The 13,523-nt window shown below is 39.9% G+C and overlaps 1 protein-coding gene across 10 annotated transcripts in view; it reads left to right on the forward strand.

The window, feature by feature from the left end:
• KIF1B (kinesin family member 1B) overlaps positions 1-13,523 on the forward strand; it is a 195,786-nt gene that overhangs the window by 125,729 nt on the left and 56,534 nt on the right. For all 10 annotated transcript variants that reach the window (XM_033922756.1, XM_033922757.1, XM_033922759.1 and 7 more), the window contains 3 exons: positions 4,757-4,859; positions 9,245-9,393; positions 9,551-9,729. In XM_033922756.1, the coding sequence (XP_033778647.1) occupies positions 4,757-4,859; positions 9,245-9,393; positions 9,551-9,729 (431 nt within the window). The remainder of the gene's footprint in view (positions 1-4,756; positions 4,860-9,244; positions 9,394-9,550; positions 9,730-13,523) is intronic.

Below are 13,523 nucleotides of genomic sequence, written 5' to 3' on the forward strand. Positions count from 1 at the left end.
TGACCACGGTCCCAATTATTTGATAACACTTCTGACAAATTCCTCCCACGGGTAAATGCAAACCGAGGCAAATCTCACAATGCTGGATGTAAAAAAAGAATATGCCAATTATGTCTAATAGCCCTGCGAATCTGCTGCGCTTGATGCGAGTGTGGCAAAACACAAGTGACATTGGACCTGTTTAGATTTCCTGGCACGAGCAGCTTCTCCAACTTGCTGCCCGCACTGGCATTGGCTCGCGGGACCCAGAAGTAACATCAGAGGGGAGCACCGAGGCTGGCTGAGCAGCAGGTTGGAGCTGTTGCTCACAGCAGTGAAGTACTAGAGGCAGAGGTACGGTGGGAAGGAAGTGAAGGCACGCGTGGCTAGGGAGGAGTGGGAAATAAGGGGTGGAGAAGAGGAGAGGTGCCAGCGGTCCATCCCTCTCCCCTTTCTATGCCATTGTATATCACGTCTGCATTTGTAAGTGAAATTTCCCCCCAAGCTTGAGGTAAACCACCATTATAATATGAGGTCTTGATCATTACAACCCAGTTGTGCCACTTTGCAAATGCTAGGGTTTATGCCCTGCTGTGGCAGGTTAGATGTACTCTTAAGATTGGATTGTGCTGCAAATTTCTTTGTGCTTCCACCCTTAACCCTTTCACAGAAATCAAGACCATGCCACTACCCTGAAGGAGACAACACCCACTGAAATAGTAAAACTGCCTGCCTTTGGTTACAATATCTTAAGAGTAAAATCCTTTGTCTAAATGTATGTACACCAGTGGTTTCAAACTCAAACCCTTTGCAGGGCCACATTTTGGATTTGTAAATTTGTAAGTACTTGGAGGGCCTCAGAAAAAAGAGTTAATGTCTTATTAAAGAAATGACAATTTTGCATGAGGTAAAACTCTTTATACTTTATAAATCTTTCCTAAGTCTTAATAATAATATTGTAATTTATAGCTAAAGATCAAGAAACTGTTTTATTTTACTTTTGTGATTATGATAAACATACTGAGGGCCTCAAAATAGTACCTGGTGGGCCGCATGTGGTCCCCGGGCTGTGAGTTTGAGACCACTGTTGTAGACCTATGTATGAACAGTCTCTGCCAATTCTGTAGTAAGTTGCTGGGGGATAAGTAAGGATGAAAGGCAGATTGTATTAGAAAAACTGTTGTTGTAGTAGGAAAAACTTACTTTGTGTCAAACCTTCCATTTTCTTATGCAGATTTCCTTAAAATGTAAGAAAAATGTTTCTGAAAAGGAAAACATCAATTAAAAAAAACAACAACACAAGTCTAACTTCCCCATCAAGCTCCTGGCAACTCTCACAGTACAGCCTAGGCAGCAGCATTGCACATGCACTGCTCTTTGGAGAAAAAAAAGGAACAGTTACAGTACAGGTCAGAGCAGTGCAGCAATTCCATTTTTAGTAATGCACATATTGTACATGTGCTATCCCCCCCTCCCCCACACACACACACAGCTGCGTATACATATGTACTTTATCTTTCCACAAATGCACAAAAAGTTTGGGGCCAAACTAAACAGACTCTCCACCTCTGACCTCCCTAAGGTATTTGGGACAAAAGGTTGGTTGGGTCATAGCCCTGGTGGTCTATCCAGCACTGCTGCCTATGCAAAATATAACTGCAAAACATTTTCTTGGTAAATTCTGAACATTACCATGAGTGCCAAAGGACCATCTTATATTTGTCATGTTCTTTCTGTTTCTCTGATTGACCAGGGATTTGCTTTACACTTCTTCACATGTTTATTGCTCACAAACTGGATCTTCTAACCACTCTAAATATCTTCTGCATGAACTGGAAAACTGAGATCTTAATAAGAAATTTAAATGTGAGTTAATAATCCACAACTGCCATCAGAACCCTCTTTAGTGGTACAGTACGATTAAAGTGTCTTTTTGTAGATTGGACCTGAAACCCAGACTTCTGGCTTGTTTTCTCCCTTTCAGGGGCCTGTGTAATAAAGTATGGGAGGCCTGGCATGAGTTCTATGCAGGGCAGTACACCAAACCTTCAATGCCAACTCCTCTGTTTTTCTATTGTCCAACTCCCACTCCAGCTGCGACTCTGGCTGATATTAGGCTTTACATTTTTTGTTCTGGATCTTATATTTACCCTACCAGAACTTTAGATTCAGAACAAAGATATATAAAGTATAAAATGATAAATTTAACATAGATTGGTTTTTTTTTTAAATCTGGAGTTGGCAGCAGTACATTTTTACTCTCTCTCCACTTAGAATTGCTTCTAAACTAAACTAAACCTTAGATTTGTATACCGCACCATCTCCGCAAGCGCAGAGCTCGGCACGGTTTACAGAGGTTGAGAGGAAAGGAACTACAAAGAAGGGATATAGGAGAGGGACTGAGAAGATAGAGAGGGACAGGGTACTAGAGAACGGGAGGGGATTAGATTTTTGAAAAGAGCCAAGTTTTCAAGTGTTTGCGGAAGGATTGGAAGGAGCTAGAATTTCTGAGCGGGGATGAGAGGTTGTTCCAGAGTTCTGTGGTTCTAAAGGGGAGGGATGTTCCAAGTTTTCCTGAGCGGGATATACCTTTTATAGACTCCAACTCCACAGCCCTGGTTTTCACTGCTGTTATGACTGCTCTAAGCAACAAGGCATTTTGTGCCCAAGAAAACTGTGTGCCAAGAATCACATTGCCCATTTAAATCCAGAGTTAATGAAGACATTAGCTAGTAAACCTGGATGCAAAGAATTATACACATGATTCTAAAGTTTAACACCAGGTTTTCTAATGCTGGGGTTTTGATGCATGGCCTGAGGCGTCGAGTTTCAGCTCCCATCAGAAAAACCTTCACCAGGAGCTCTCGGCCCTCTTGCAGCTCAGTGCCATAGAACGAGTTCCCCAGCAGTAGAGGGGCCAAGGGTTCTATTCCAAATATTTTCTCATACTGAAAAAGACCTCTGTTCTCTCAACAAATACTTGGTGAAAGAGAAATTTTCCATGGTCTCTGTGGGTATCTGCTATTAGAGAAGAATGACTTTTTTCTGTTCTCTTGATCTCAAAGAAGCCTCCCAGCCCACATGAAATATTTTGACTTTTGAGTGGGAACATGTCACTTCCAGTACAAAGTACTCCCATTTGGACTGGCATGAGCAACCAGAGTATTCACGAAATGCTTAGTGGTAATGGCAGCAATCCTCTGCTCATGCATCTGTCATGTGTTCCCTTATCTAGACCAGTGGTTCCCAACCCTGTCCTGGAGGAACACCAGGCCAATTGGGTTTTCAGGCTAGCCCTAATGAATATGCATGAAGCAAATTTGCATGCCTATCACTTCCATCATATGCAAATCTCTCTCATGCATATTCATTAGGGCTAGCCTGAAAACCCGATTGGCCTGGTGTTCCTCCAGGACAGGGTTGGGAATCACTGATCTAGACGACTGATTTCGCTAGGCTCATGGTAGTTGTCATTAACCCTCTTCTCAGAGGCATGATCCTGGCAGCTAGGGAGTCACACTTGTGAGAATATGCTGCCTACTAGTCCTTAGATAAAGATTAGCTACTTACCTATAGCAGGTGTTATCCAAGGACAGCAGGCAGATATTCCCACAACCCTCTCACCTCTCCTAGTTGATCTCTTAGCTTTTCTACTGAGCTGATGGTCCCGCGAGCCGACATCAGGCACTGATGCTTGTGTGGTACGGGCAATCTTGAGACTTTTTTTTAAAGCGACAATACTCTTTTGCACTGACCATATCGGGCTCCGTTGGTGACGCCACCCACATGTGAGAATATCTGCCTTCTGTCCTCAGGTAACACCTGCTACAGGTAAGTAACTATGCTTTTTCTACTCACGTTAGGAAATTGTGCATTGAGCTTTAGCGCACAGCTCTAACACAGGCTTGTTGCATAGGATATATCGCTTTATCTCTGATAGCCAATGTCTTGTAGTGATAAGAAAACATCGTTTTATTATCTCTGTAAGAAAGTTTTCCTGCCAGAAAAAAAAATGTTTATCTTTTTGCTACACTAGAAAAGCAAGGAACATTTTTGTGTTTTAGAAATGGTTTCATTCCAGACCTCGTCATCTTTTTCTGCTATGAATTGTCTCCCCCCACCCCCCAAATAAACGGAGAGTGTGCTTTACAGTTTGCTTTCATCTGTCCATTGTTTGCTGATTTGACTATTCCAGTTCCAGCACTGAAGAGGGTTCATGTCATCCTTTGACCCTGGTCTTGGGTGGGGACACCCATTGCCTCATCCAGCAGTACTTTTTACTATAGTTGCAATCACATTGCTACATATCATGCAGAATATATGCATGCTGATTCTGCATAACATAATATAACATAGCTTATATACCGCAGGACTGTAAAGTTCTATGCGGTTTACAAAAAATAGGATATACAATTAAATAGAAAGTTACCCAAATATTTCACAAATAAGTATGTTTTTAAATGCCTCCTAAATTCCAAGTAAGAACTGGAGGAAATAATCAAACGATCCTAATCCTTGCCCCATAAAGCCGCCTGGTAAGACAAAAGATGTTGGCATTTCACTGGAGCGCTCTCTGCAGTCGATGAGTCTTTGTTCAATTTTTATTTTGTAAACAGTAAATTTTTCCTTTGATGAACCAGGTGGAGGAGTTAATGAAACTGACATTGTGATTGTTTTGGTGGTTTTGTCCTTTCTTTACTGTTTTCTGTCTCTCTGGAGACTTTTATCTATTTTCCTTCTTCTGTCTCTCCAAGAACTCTCCTTTATATCTTCCCAGGACTATGAAAGTAAACTGCAGGCCTTACAGAAGCAAGTGGAGACACGTTCGCTGAATGCAGAGACCACAGAGGAAGAGGAGGAAGAGGAGGAGGAAGAAGAAGGTGTGTACATGGAAATTTTTATAGTAACAGAGGGGCATTTTTGACAGGACGTCTAAGTCAGAGTTTGGATGTTTTGAGAGAGACATCTAAAAAGTAAGTAGTAAAAACTGCAAAATAATTACATGCAGGCTCTTAAAATAACATCCTACCCGTGTCAAAAGTTTGCTGAAAAAAAGGGGGTAATGAGATGATCGAAAAGATTTTTGTTTTATGTACTCCAAAAACAATTATAATCACTAGAATCTGCTGATGAGATATGCATTTTACAACACCTAAAGACAATACTTTATATTTCTTTCACTTTCCAAGTATAAAAAGATCTCATTAAACACTTCATGCATTATGGAAGGTGAGCATATCATAAATTCAAAGAACTCGGTTCAGTCTGTATTGCAAGTCAGCGCTGGTTGTTGGCTAGATCCACTAAGTGTTGCCTTCTCTGTTAAGGGTTCATGCAATAGTAATATTTTATGTAAGGGACTGGTGTTTAGATAGCACTTATGGATTAAGAATATAAGAACATAAGCAATGCCTCTACTGGGTCAGACCTGAGGTCCATCGCGCCCAGCAGTCCGCTCACGCGGCGGCCCAACAGGTCCAGGATCTGTGTAGTAAACCTCTATCTATACCCTTCTATTCCCTTTTCCAGCAGAAAATTGTCCAATCCTTTCTTAAACCCCAAAACTGTACTCTGCCCTATAACGTCCTCTGGAAGCGCATTCCAGGTGTCCACCACACGTTGGGTAAAGAAGAACTTCCTAGCATTTGTTCCGAATCTGTCTCCTTTCAACTTTTCCAAATGCCTTCTTGTTTTTTTATTTTCTGAAAGTTTGAAGAATCTGTCCCTCTCTACTCTCTCTATGCCCTTCATGATCTTGTAAGTCTCTATCATATCCTCTCTAAGTCTCTTCTTCTCCAGGGAAAAGAGACCCAGGTTCTCTAATCTCTCGGCGTATGAGAGGCTTTCCATCCCCTTAATCAGTCGTGTCGCTCTCCTCTGAACTCTCGAGTAACGCCATATCCTTCTTAAGGTACGGTGACCAATACTGGACGCAGTATTCAAGATGCGGACGCACCATTGCCCGGTACAGCGGCAGGATAACTTTTTTCGTTCTGGTTGTAATACCCTTCTTGATTATACCTAGCATTCTATTTGCTCTCTTAGCGGCCGCTGCGCACTGTGCCGTCGGCTTCATTGTCATGTCCACCATTACCCCCAAGTCCCTTTCTTGGGTACTCTCAGTCAATAACATCCCTCCCATCATATAATTGTACCTCGGGTTTCTGTTTCCCACATGCAAAACTTTACACTTCTCAACATTGAACTTCATCTGCCATCTCTCAGCCCATTCCCCTAGTTTGTCCAAGTCCCTTTGCAATTCTTCGCATTCCTCCTTCGTCCGAGCTCCATGAAATAGTTTGGTGTCGTCTGCAAGTTTATTAGTGAGATACATAAATTAATACATCTGAGCAAATTAAAGATTTAATAAATGAACAAACCACCAACCTGACCACTGCCATATCAGCAAATAGTCCCATAAAGTGAACCAAACAGGTAATATGCACTGTATTAACTGCAAGAGCAAGTACAGTTCCAGGACCTGGGCTGAATTTATGTGCTATAAAGCCCCCAACTTCCACTGTCGGGTGGAGCGTATCAACAGTTTGTTGATTCTGTATCTTCTAAGGGCTGAAACTCTTTTATTAATTTTAGTTTCTGAGATAAAAAAGATTAAGTTTTGGAAAATGTACATTTCTTCAGTTTGACATATCTGCAGCGTTTGACTCAATAGATCAGGGCTGCCCAAGTCCGGTCCTCGAGATCTACTGGCAGGCCAGGTTTTCAGGATATCCACAATGAGCATGCATGAGAGAGATTTGTATACCAAGAAGGCAGTGCAGGCAAATCTCTCTCATGCAAATTCATTGTGGAAATCCTGAAAACCTGGCCTGCCAGTAGATCTCGAGGACTGGACTTGGGCAGCCCTGCAATAGATCATAACGTTATGCTGTGTAGATTGAGTGCTATTGGATTGGGTAGAAAGGTGTTGAACTGGTTTTCAGGTTTTTTAAGGACAAAAAGGTACTGTGTTAAGGGAATCAGTTCAAATTCAGGGTACTGGAGTTCAAATTGTGGTGTTCCACAAGGGTCACCTGTGTCACCTTTGCTTTTTAATATGTATATAAGCTCTTTGGGTGAATGGTTGACATATTTAGGCATTTTTATTTTATCTTATGCTGATGATATTTTTAAATCCTGCACTGGATAATTTGGAGGAGGTGCTGAAATTTGTTCAAAAGGTAATTATATTAGTGGATAATTGGGCAGCCAATATTTTTACAGCTGAATAAACAAAAAACTAACCCCCCCACCCCCCTTTTTATGAAGCCGCATTAGGGTTTTTTTTATCACCAGCCATGGTGGTAAGAGTTCAGACAATTATAGAATTCTTATGAGCATTGATAAAAACCCTACTGTGGCTTCATAAAATGAGGGGGTAAATTAGTTTGTTTTGTGGCTTGGCTATTCTATAAATTCATACGATCGTTTGAAATCTTTGGTGAACAAATCTTTTCAGTTTATAGGAACAAAGCTTTGGAATGATCTTCCAACTGAATTTTAAAAAATTTGTCTTTTTATATTTTTAGAAAATTGTTAAAAGCTTTTTATTTTTAAGGAATGTAAGTTGAATAATTTGTTGGATACATTTTTTTTTAAATTGTTATCTGTGTAGAATCTATTACAAGAATAGTGCAGAATATAAATAAATAAATAAGAATAGAATAGAAACTGAGGCCTATTCAAAGAACCTCCTTTGAACACACCCTTGCTTGGGTACACCCCACTCCCAAGCTGCGACAACAGAAACAAATTAAACATACCATTTCCGAATTAGAATTGTGGGTGGGCAGTGGGAAAATCTGTACTCTGAGGAGCAGGAAGAAAATTTCCTGACCTCGGAGGTGTCCTCTCTAAAAACCCTGCCTTGGCCTCACCTCAAACGCACAAAAGTTCAAGTTCAAGTTTATTGACATTCAAACAATTTTTGTTAACCAATCCCTTTGGTGAAAAATTGTTTCTATAAACTAAGAATGATCCGTTCATTGGCTCCCCTTCTAGATTCATCTTCACTCAATACTTTAATACATTCTCTAGTGATTTCAAAACTAGACTACTGCAATTCCTTGTTAAAGGGGGCATATCTTAAGGATATAAGGCGCCTCCAAATCATACAAAACACTGCAATAAAGGTAATCACAGGTTCCAAAAAATTTGATCATGTTACACCGCTGCTTCAAAATGCTCACTGGCTACCAATTTCATATAGAATTACCTATAAAATAGCACTATTAGTCTTTAAGACATTAAGAAATAATACACCTGCATTTTTAGACAGGCTTCTGATCCCTTACAGCCCCTCTAGAGTTCTCAGATCATCCTCACAAGCGTCCCTTTATGTTCCCTCTTTGAAAGTCATCGGTACTCGCCGTGACCTGATTTTTTCGGTTACAGCCCCTACTATTTGGAACTCACTTCCTCTTCATTTAAGACTTGAACAAGATTTGAATAAATTCAAAAATAGTTTAAAGTGTTTTCTTTTTAAAGAAGCCTTTAACTAAAAGTTTATTTTTCGGTTCATTCCTAATGTTATCATTTTATATTTAAACTCTGAGTATATATCCCCTTTTTTTAGATTTTCAAGTCTGTAAATCCTTTTCTCACATTATCCTTATGTTCTAACCCAATCTGATTAACTCATCTTGTTTTTTTTTTTTTTTTTTTTTTTTTTTATTGTATTTATTCTTTTCCCCTCTTTCCTACTGTTCCATGTGTTTGTTACCCCAGTTCGTTTTTTAATTTTTTAAGTAATTATTTTTATTTACGATGTATTTGTGATTTTAAGAAATCCAATTTTATTTCTTTGTAAAACGCTTTGTATCCTGAAAAGCGTTTAATCAAATAATTTAATAAACTTGAAACTTGAAACTTGAATTGCCAGAATTCAAACACTGACCAACTCGAAGACCCTTTCCCTAAGGAGCAAGGCCTATCCTGGCTCGCCATATCTAAGGCCACATCAGTTGTGTCACTCACCCCCTTAATGACAGGCTCCAGACAAGCTTGTTCCCTAATTAACTAAATTTCAGTATTTGCCTGCCATTCAGCCAGTAGCTTTCTTCCATTATGGAGAGACTGGTGCTGCAGAAATGGACTTCTGCAGTCAGCACTTCTGAATCATTTCTTACAATGCCATCCACTAATGGAGGCTAGGATTGTAAGAGCTTCTAACCTTTTTTGTCCATGTGTTCCCTGTAATACCAGCTACATCATCTGTGCCCTTTTCTTGTGATTTGTGTGACGGTACATTCTGTGCTCTCCCCAGTACCATGGACTCAGCGTGACTATGAGCTGGCTGAGTGGGCATTCCGGAAATGGAAACACCATCAATTTACATCCTTGAGAGACCTGCTCTGGGGAAATGCTGTTTACTTAAAGGAAGCAAATGCAATCAGTGTAGAGTTAAAGAAGAAGGTGAGCCCAGGAGAACCTGATCATTTTTTATGCATTGGTACATTTAAATGTTCTCTCTTCTCCTTCCCTCTTTTCTTAAGGTGACCAGTTTGTCACAATGTATGAAAGTCTTTTCATTGCTGCTTCACAATTTTGATTTTGTTTTTCTTGTTTTCAGGTGCAATTCCAGTTTGTGCTTCTTACAGATACACTATATTCCCCACTGCCCCCAGAGCTGCAGCCTCCTGAACCTGAGAAAAATCAGGATCACCATGCTTTTCCTCGTACGGTGGTGGCTGTGGAAGTGCAGGACTTGAAAAATGGGGCTACACATTATTGGTCACTGGAAAAGCTTAAGTAAGGGCACAGTTCATCATGGAGGGGGGAATGCAGAAAGTTTTATTTACAAGGGTTTTCTTCTTGTTATTATAATGAATGCTAATTATTTCCCAGTGCAGTATCAAAATGACATCTGCACTTCTTGCTGGTTTCAAAACTCTGTGGCTTGGCCAGACAAATCTTCCATGCAAAGGTATTCATCAAAAGTGTTCAGTGGACAAGGTTGATGCAACTGAACTGTTAGGCTGGATGAAATAATTAGTATTCTGTGCTTCCAGGTAGGAAGTCCGTGGTTTTATGTTTTATTTCTGACTCTGCTCCTCAAACTGACTAGGTCTAGTAAATGAAGAGTTGGAAGTGGACTATCACCAGAGTCAACCCAAGACTAGCTAATGTCCTAAGCAAATCTTCAGTCATATGCTTTCCTCCCCCTCAAATCTCTCCTTCCTCTCTCATTTAGGTATTCAGTATCTCTCCTTCCTTTCATTTATCTTGCCACCTCCATCCTCCAAATCATAAGTATGGGGCCTTTCAGTACCCATACACCCTAGGCCCCCTCTTGATGCAAACTTCTTGTTGGAGGGAGCAGGATACATCTGGTACCCCTTTTTAATAATTTAAATGTTTATTGATTTTTTTCTAACTTACAACATTTTCATTATGTTCCATGTCATAATAAAATTCAACCAAACTCAGTTTTCATTGGTGGTCCTTATTACTTAGCATTTCTGTTTGTATATACCATCTTGTCTGGAAAAACAGAACATTCCCTCATCTCTAAACTAAATAAACTAAACTAAACTTTAAGTTTGTATACCGCGCCATCTCCACAAGCATAGAGCTCGGCACGGTTTACAGGGTTAGGTTGAAAAGGAGCTATAATCTCCATTTCCTCTATTTTCCTTCCCTTTCCAAATCTCATAACACATTAAAGTTGGGTTTCTGTTTATATCTATGGTCAGTTTGGGGGTAATAGTTATATATTATTGCACATTCTTCTCTCTCTATCCTTCGTAGGTTGCCCACAATCTGTGGAACCATTCTTTCTTTTCAAGCTTCATTGCTGTTAATTGAGCCATTCTATATGCATAGTGTAACTTGGTCAATTCTCACTCCGAAGTGGCTGCTCAGGTATTTTTCCAGCACTTTGCAAGTACCAAGTGGGCTGCAGTCACTACATATTGCACAGATTAGACCTGTTCCTGTTTCAAGCTTGTCAGTGATCTCCCATTTGTTTGCTTTATCTATATTCAGCAGAATCCCCCAGTGTATAACCTTGTCCAGTATGCCCCTGTCTTTGGACAATGCCATCATATATGTTTAAGGGTCTCCAGCTATCCACAAGTTCTCCAACATTCCAATCTTGCAATTTAAAAAATTATATTCAGACATTCTGGAGTATAATACCACCTATGAATCATTTGTGACAATCCCTGGAAAAAGGTGACTAAAATCACCAGAAGCAAAAAAAAAAAAAAAAAAAAGAGGTTTTAATTAATTTTGTTAGAGCAAACCATTTGTAATACATCAGTCCAAAATCTGTCCTTTTAGGAGAAAAATTTTTAAAAATACAGAAATTCAAACATGTAACTTTTTCAAATTGCTTATGGGCCCATGACATGACTGCATTCTCAACATTTTGGATCAGCTACTTTAGTCATCTTTTTCTAGGTCACACTCTTAATATCAGTTCTTTATCATATTGCTAGCCAGAGACCCTTTCAGTAGCCCATTAAATATCTGCTTTCCGGTTACTCTCGTTCTTTGCTTGTCACTGTCTTTTCTTATTTTTCTGAAAACTTTGGTTATCTTTTGTTGTGTTGCGTAAGAGCCTTGTAAATTTGTGTCATCCTCCTTTAATAGGCCCTAATGATACTGCAACCTTAGTAGAATTTTTTTTTTCAAGTTCATAAAAGCCTCACACTGATTGAAGCGTCTCACTTGATAATGTAACATATCACTGCTATCATTCTTTCATAAATCCTCAAATTATATGATTTTACCCAATTCAACCAGTTATCCTGATGCTTGGAAGGCCTTCCATTTATTACTATTATTTTTTGTAATTTTTTATTTAAACAGGGCAACCGGAAAGTTTCTAACAAACTACTCCCCACCCCGCCCCGGGTAATACAAATAAGTTTAAAACTCCTTCAAATGGGGCTCTGCATTGTTTTGACTGCAGAAAAAAACCAGCTGAGGAAGCAGCAAGTAAATGCTGCCCGCTGACAGCTCCTGCTGACAGAACATTTTGTTTATTTTCATCCCTGGACGAGGACTCCAGTGGCTGAACACTGGGTAGCATTAGTAAAGAGAGTGCTGCAAAGGTGTGATGTGGACCTGTATCCAAACATTCAGATCCCAGTATTGTTTGAAGAGGGATTCTCAATGCGACAATAGGATTGCTCAGTTTGTTCTGTGGAATGTATTTGAGGTTTACAATGCAATTCCATCTATCCAGGTCCCATTTTTTTTTATTATTTCCATATTGCCTATGTGGAGAAAAAAGGTAGAAAGAGACGGTTGCCAATGAAAAGTTTTATTGCATTGCCTGTTGACATTCTGTTTTCTGTTATCTTCTCTTCTATTAAAGATAATCTCTGGCTAGGGATTCCTACTTGTGAGGACAATGTATTCTGTTTGTCCTTGAAGAAATCAAAGTTCCTTTTCTATAACAGGTATTCTTCAAAGATAGCAGTACAAAACTCACCCACCACCTCAAGAGCTGGAATCTCCTAGTAAAAGCTTGATATAGAACTGAGGTTTACATGATGGCAGATAAAGGCCAAATGACCCATCCAGTCTGCCCATATGCAGCATCCACTATCTCCTCCTCTCTCTAAGAGATCCCACATGCCTGCCCCATGCTTTCTTGAATTTAGACACAGTTTTTGTCTCCACCACCTCTACCGGGAGATTATTCCAAACATCTGCCACCTTTTCTATAAAAAGTATTTCTTTAGAGTACTCCTGAGCCTGTCACCTCTTTACTTCAACCTATGCCCTCTCATTCTGAAGTTTCCTTTCAGTTGAAAGAGACTCTCGCCTCATGTGTATTTATGCCATGTAGGTATTTAAAAATATCTCTATCATTTCTCCCCTCTCCCACCTTTCCTCCAAAGTATACATATTGAGATCTTTAAGACTGTCTCATACGCCTTATGACGTAGACCACCGACCAATTTAGTAGCCTTCCTCTAGACTAGGGATCTCAAAGTCCCTCCTTGAGGGCCGCAATCCAGTCGGGTTTTCAGGATTTCCCCAATGAATATGCATGAGATCTATATGCATGCACTACTTTCAATGCATTTTCATTGGGGAAATCCTGAAAACCTGACTGGATTGCGGCCCTCAAGGAGGGACTTTGAGATCCCTGCTCTAGACTGATTCCATCCTGTTTATATCTTTTTGACAGTGTGGTTTTCAGTATTGTACACAATATTCTAAATGAAGTCTTACCATAATCTTATACAGGGGCATCAATACCTCCTTTTTCCTACTAGCGATTCCTCTCTCTATGCACCCAAGCATCCTTCTAGCTTTCGCCGTAGCCTTTTCAACCTGTTTGACCACCTTGTTTTGACCTAGAAAGTTCTATCTGATCGCATCCGCTTGTGAAAAATAATGTCCTGGTGTCCTCAGAGAATACCTGTTATGGGTAAGCGACTTTGCTTGTTCTCTTCTTACACTTCATTCAGGTCCCTGAATTTCCATGGTTTCCTTCTTCCTCCTATCACTTGCTCTCTCATTTTTAAAAATTTTATCTTTGTGTATGTGTGCCATCTCGTACATCTCTTCATATTTCTTTCTAT

The sequence above is a fragment of the Geotrypetes seraphini genome, chromosome 15, assembly GCF_902459505.1.
Source record: "Geotrypetes seraphini chromosome 15, aGeoSer1.1, whole genome shotgun sequence".
In the NCBI taxonomy this organism is placed as follows: Eukaryota; Metazoa; Chordata; class Amphibia; order Gymnophiona; family Dermophiidae; genus Geotrypetes; species Geotrypetes seraphini.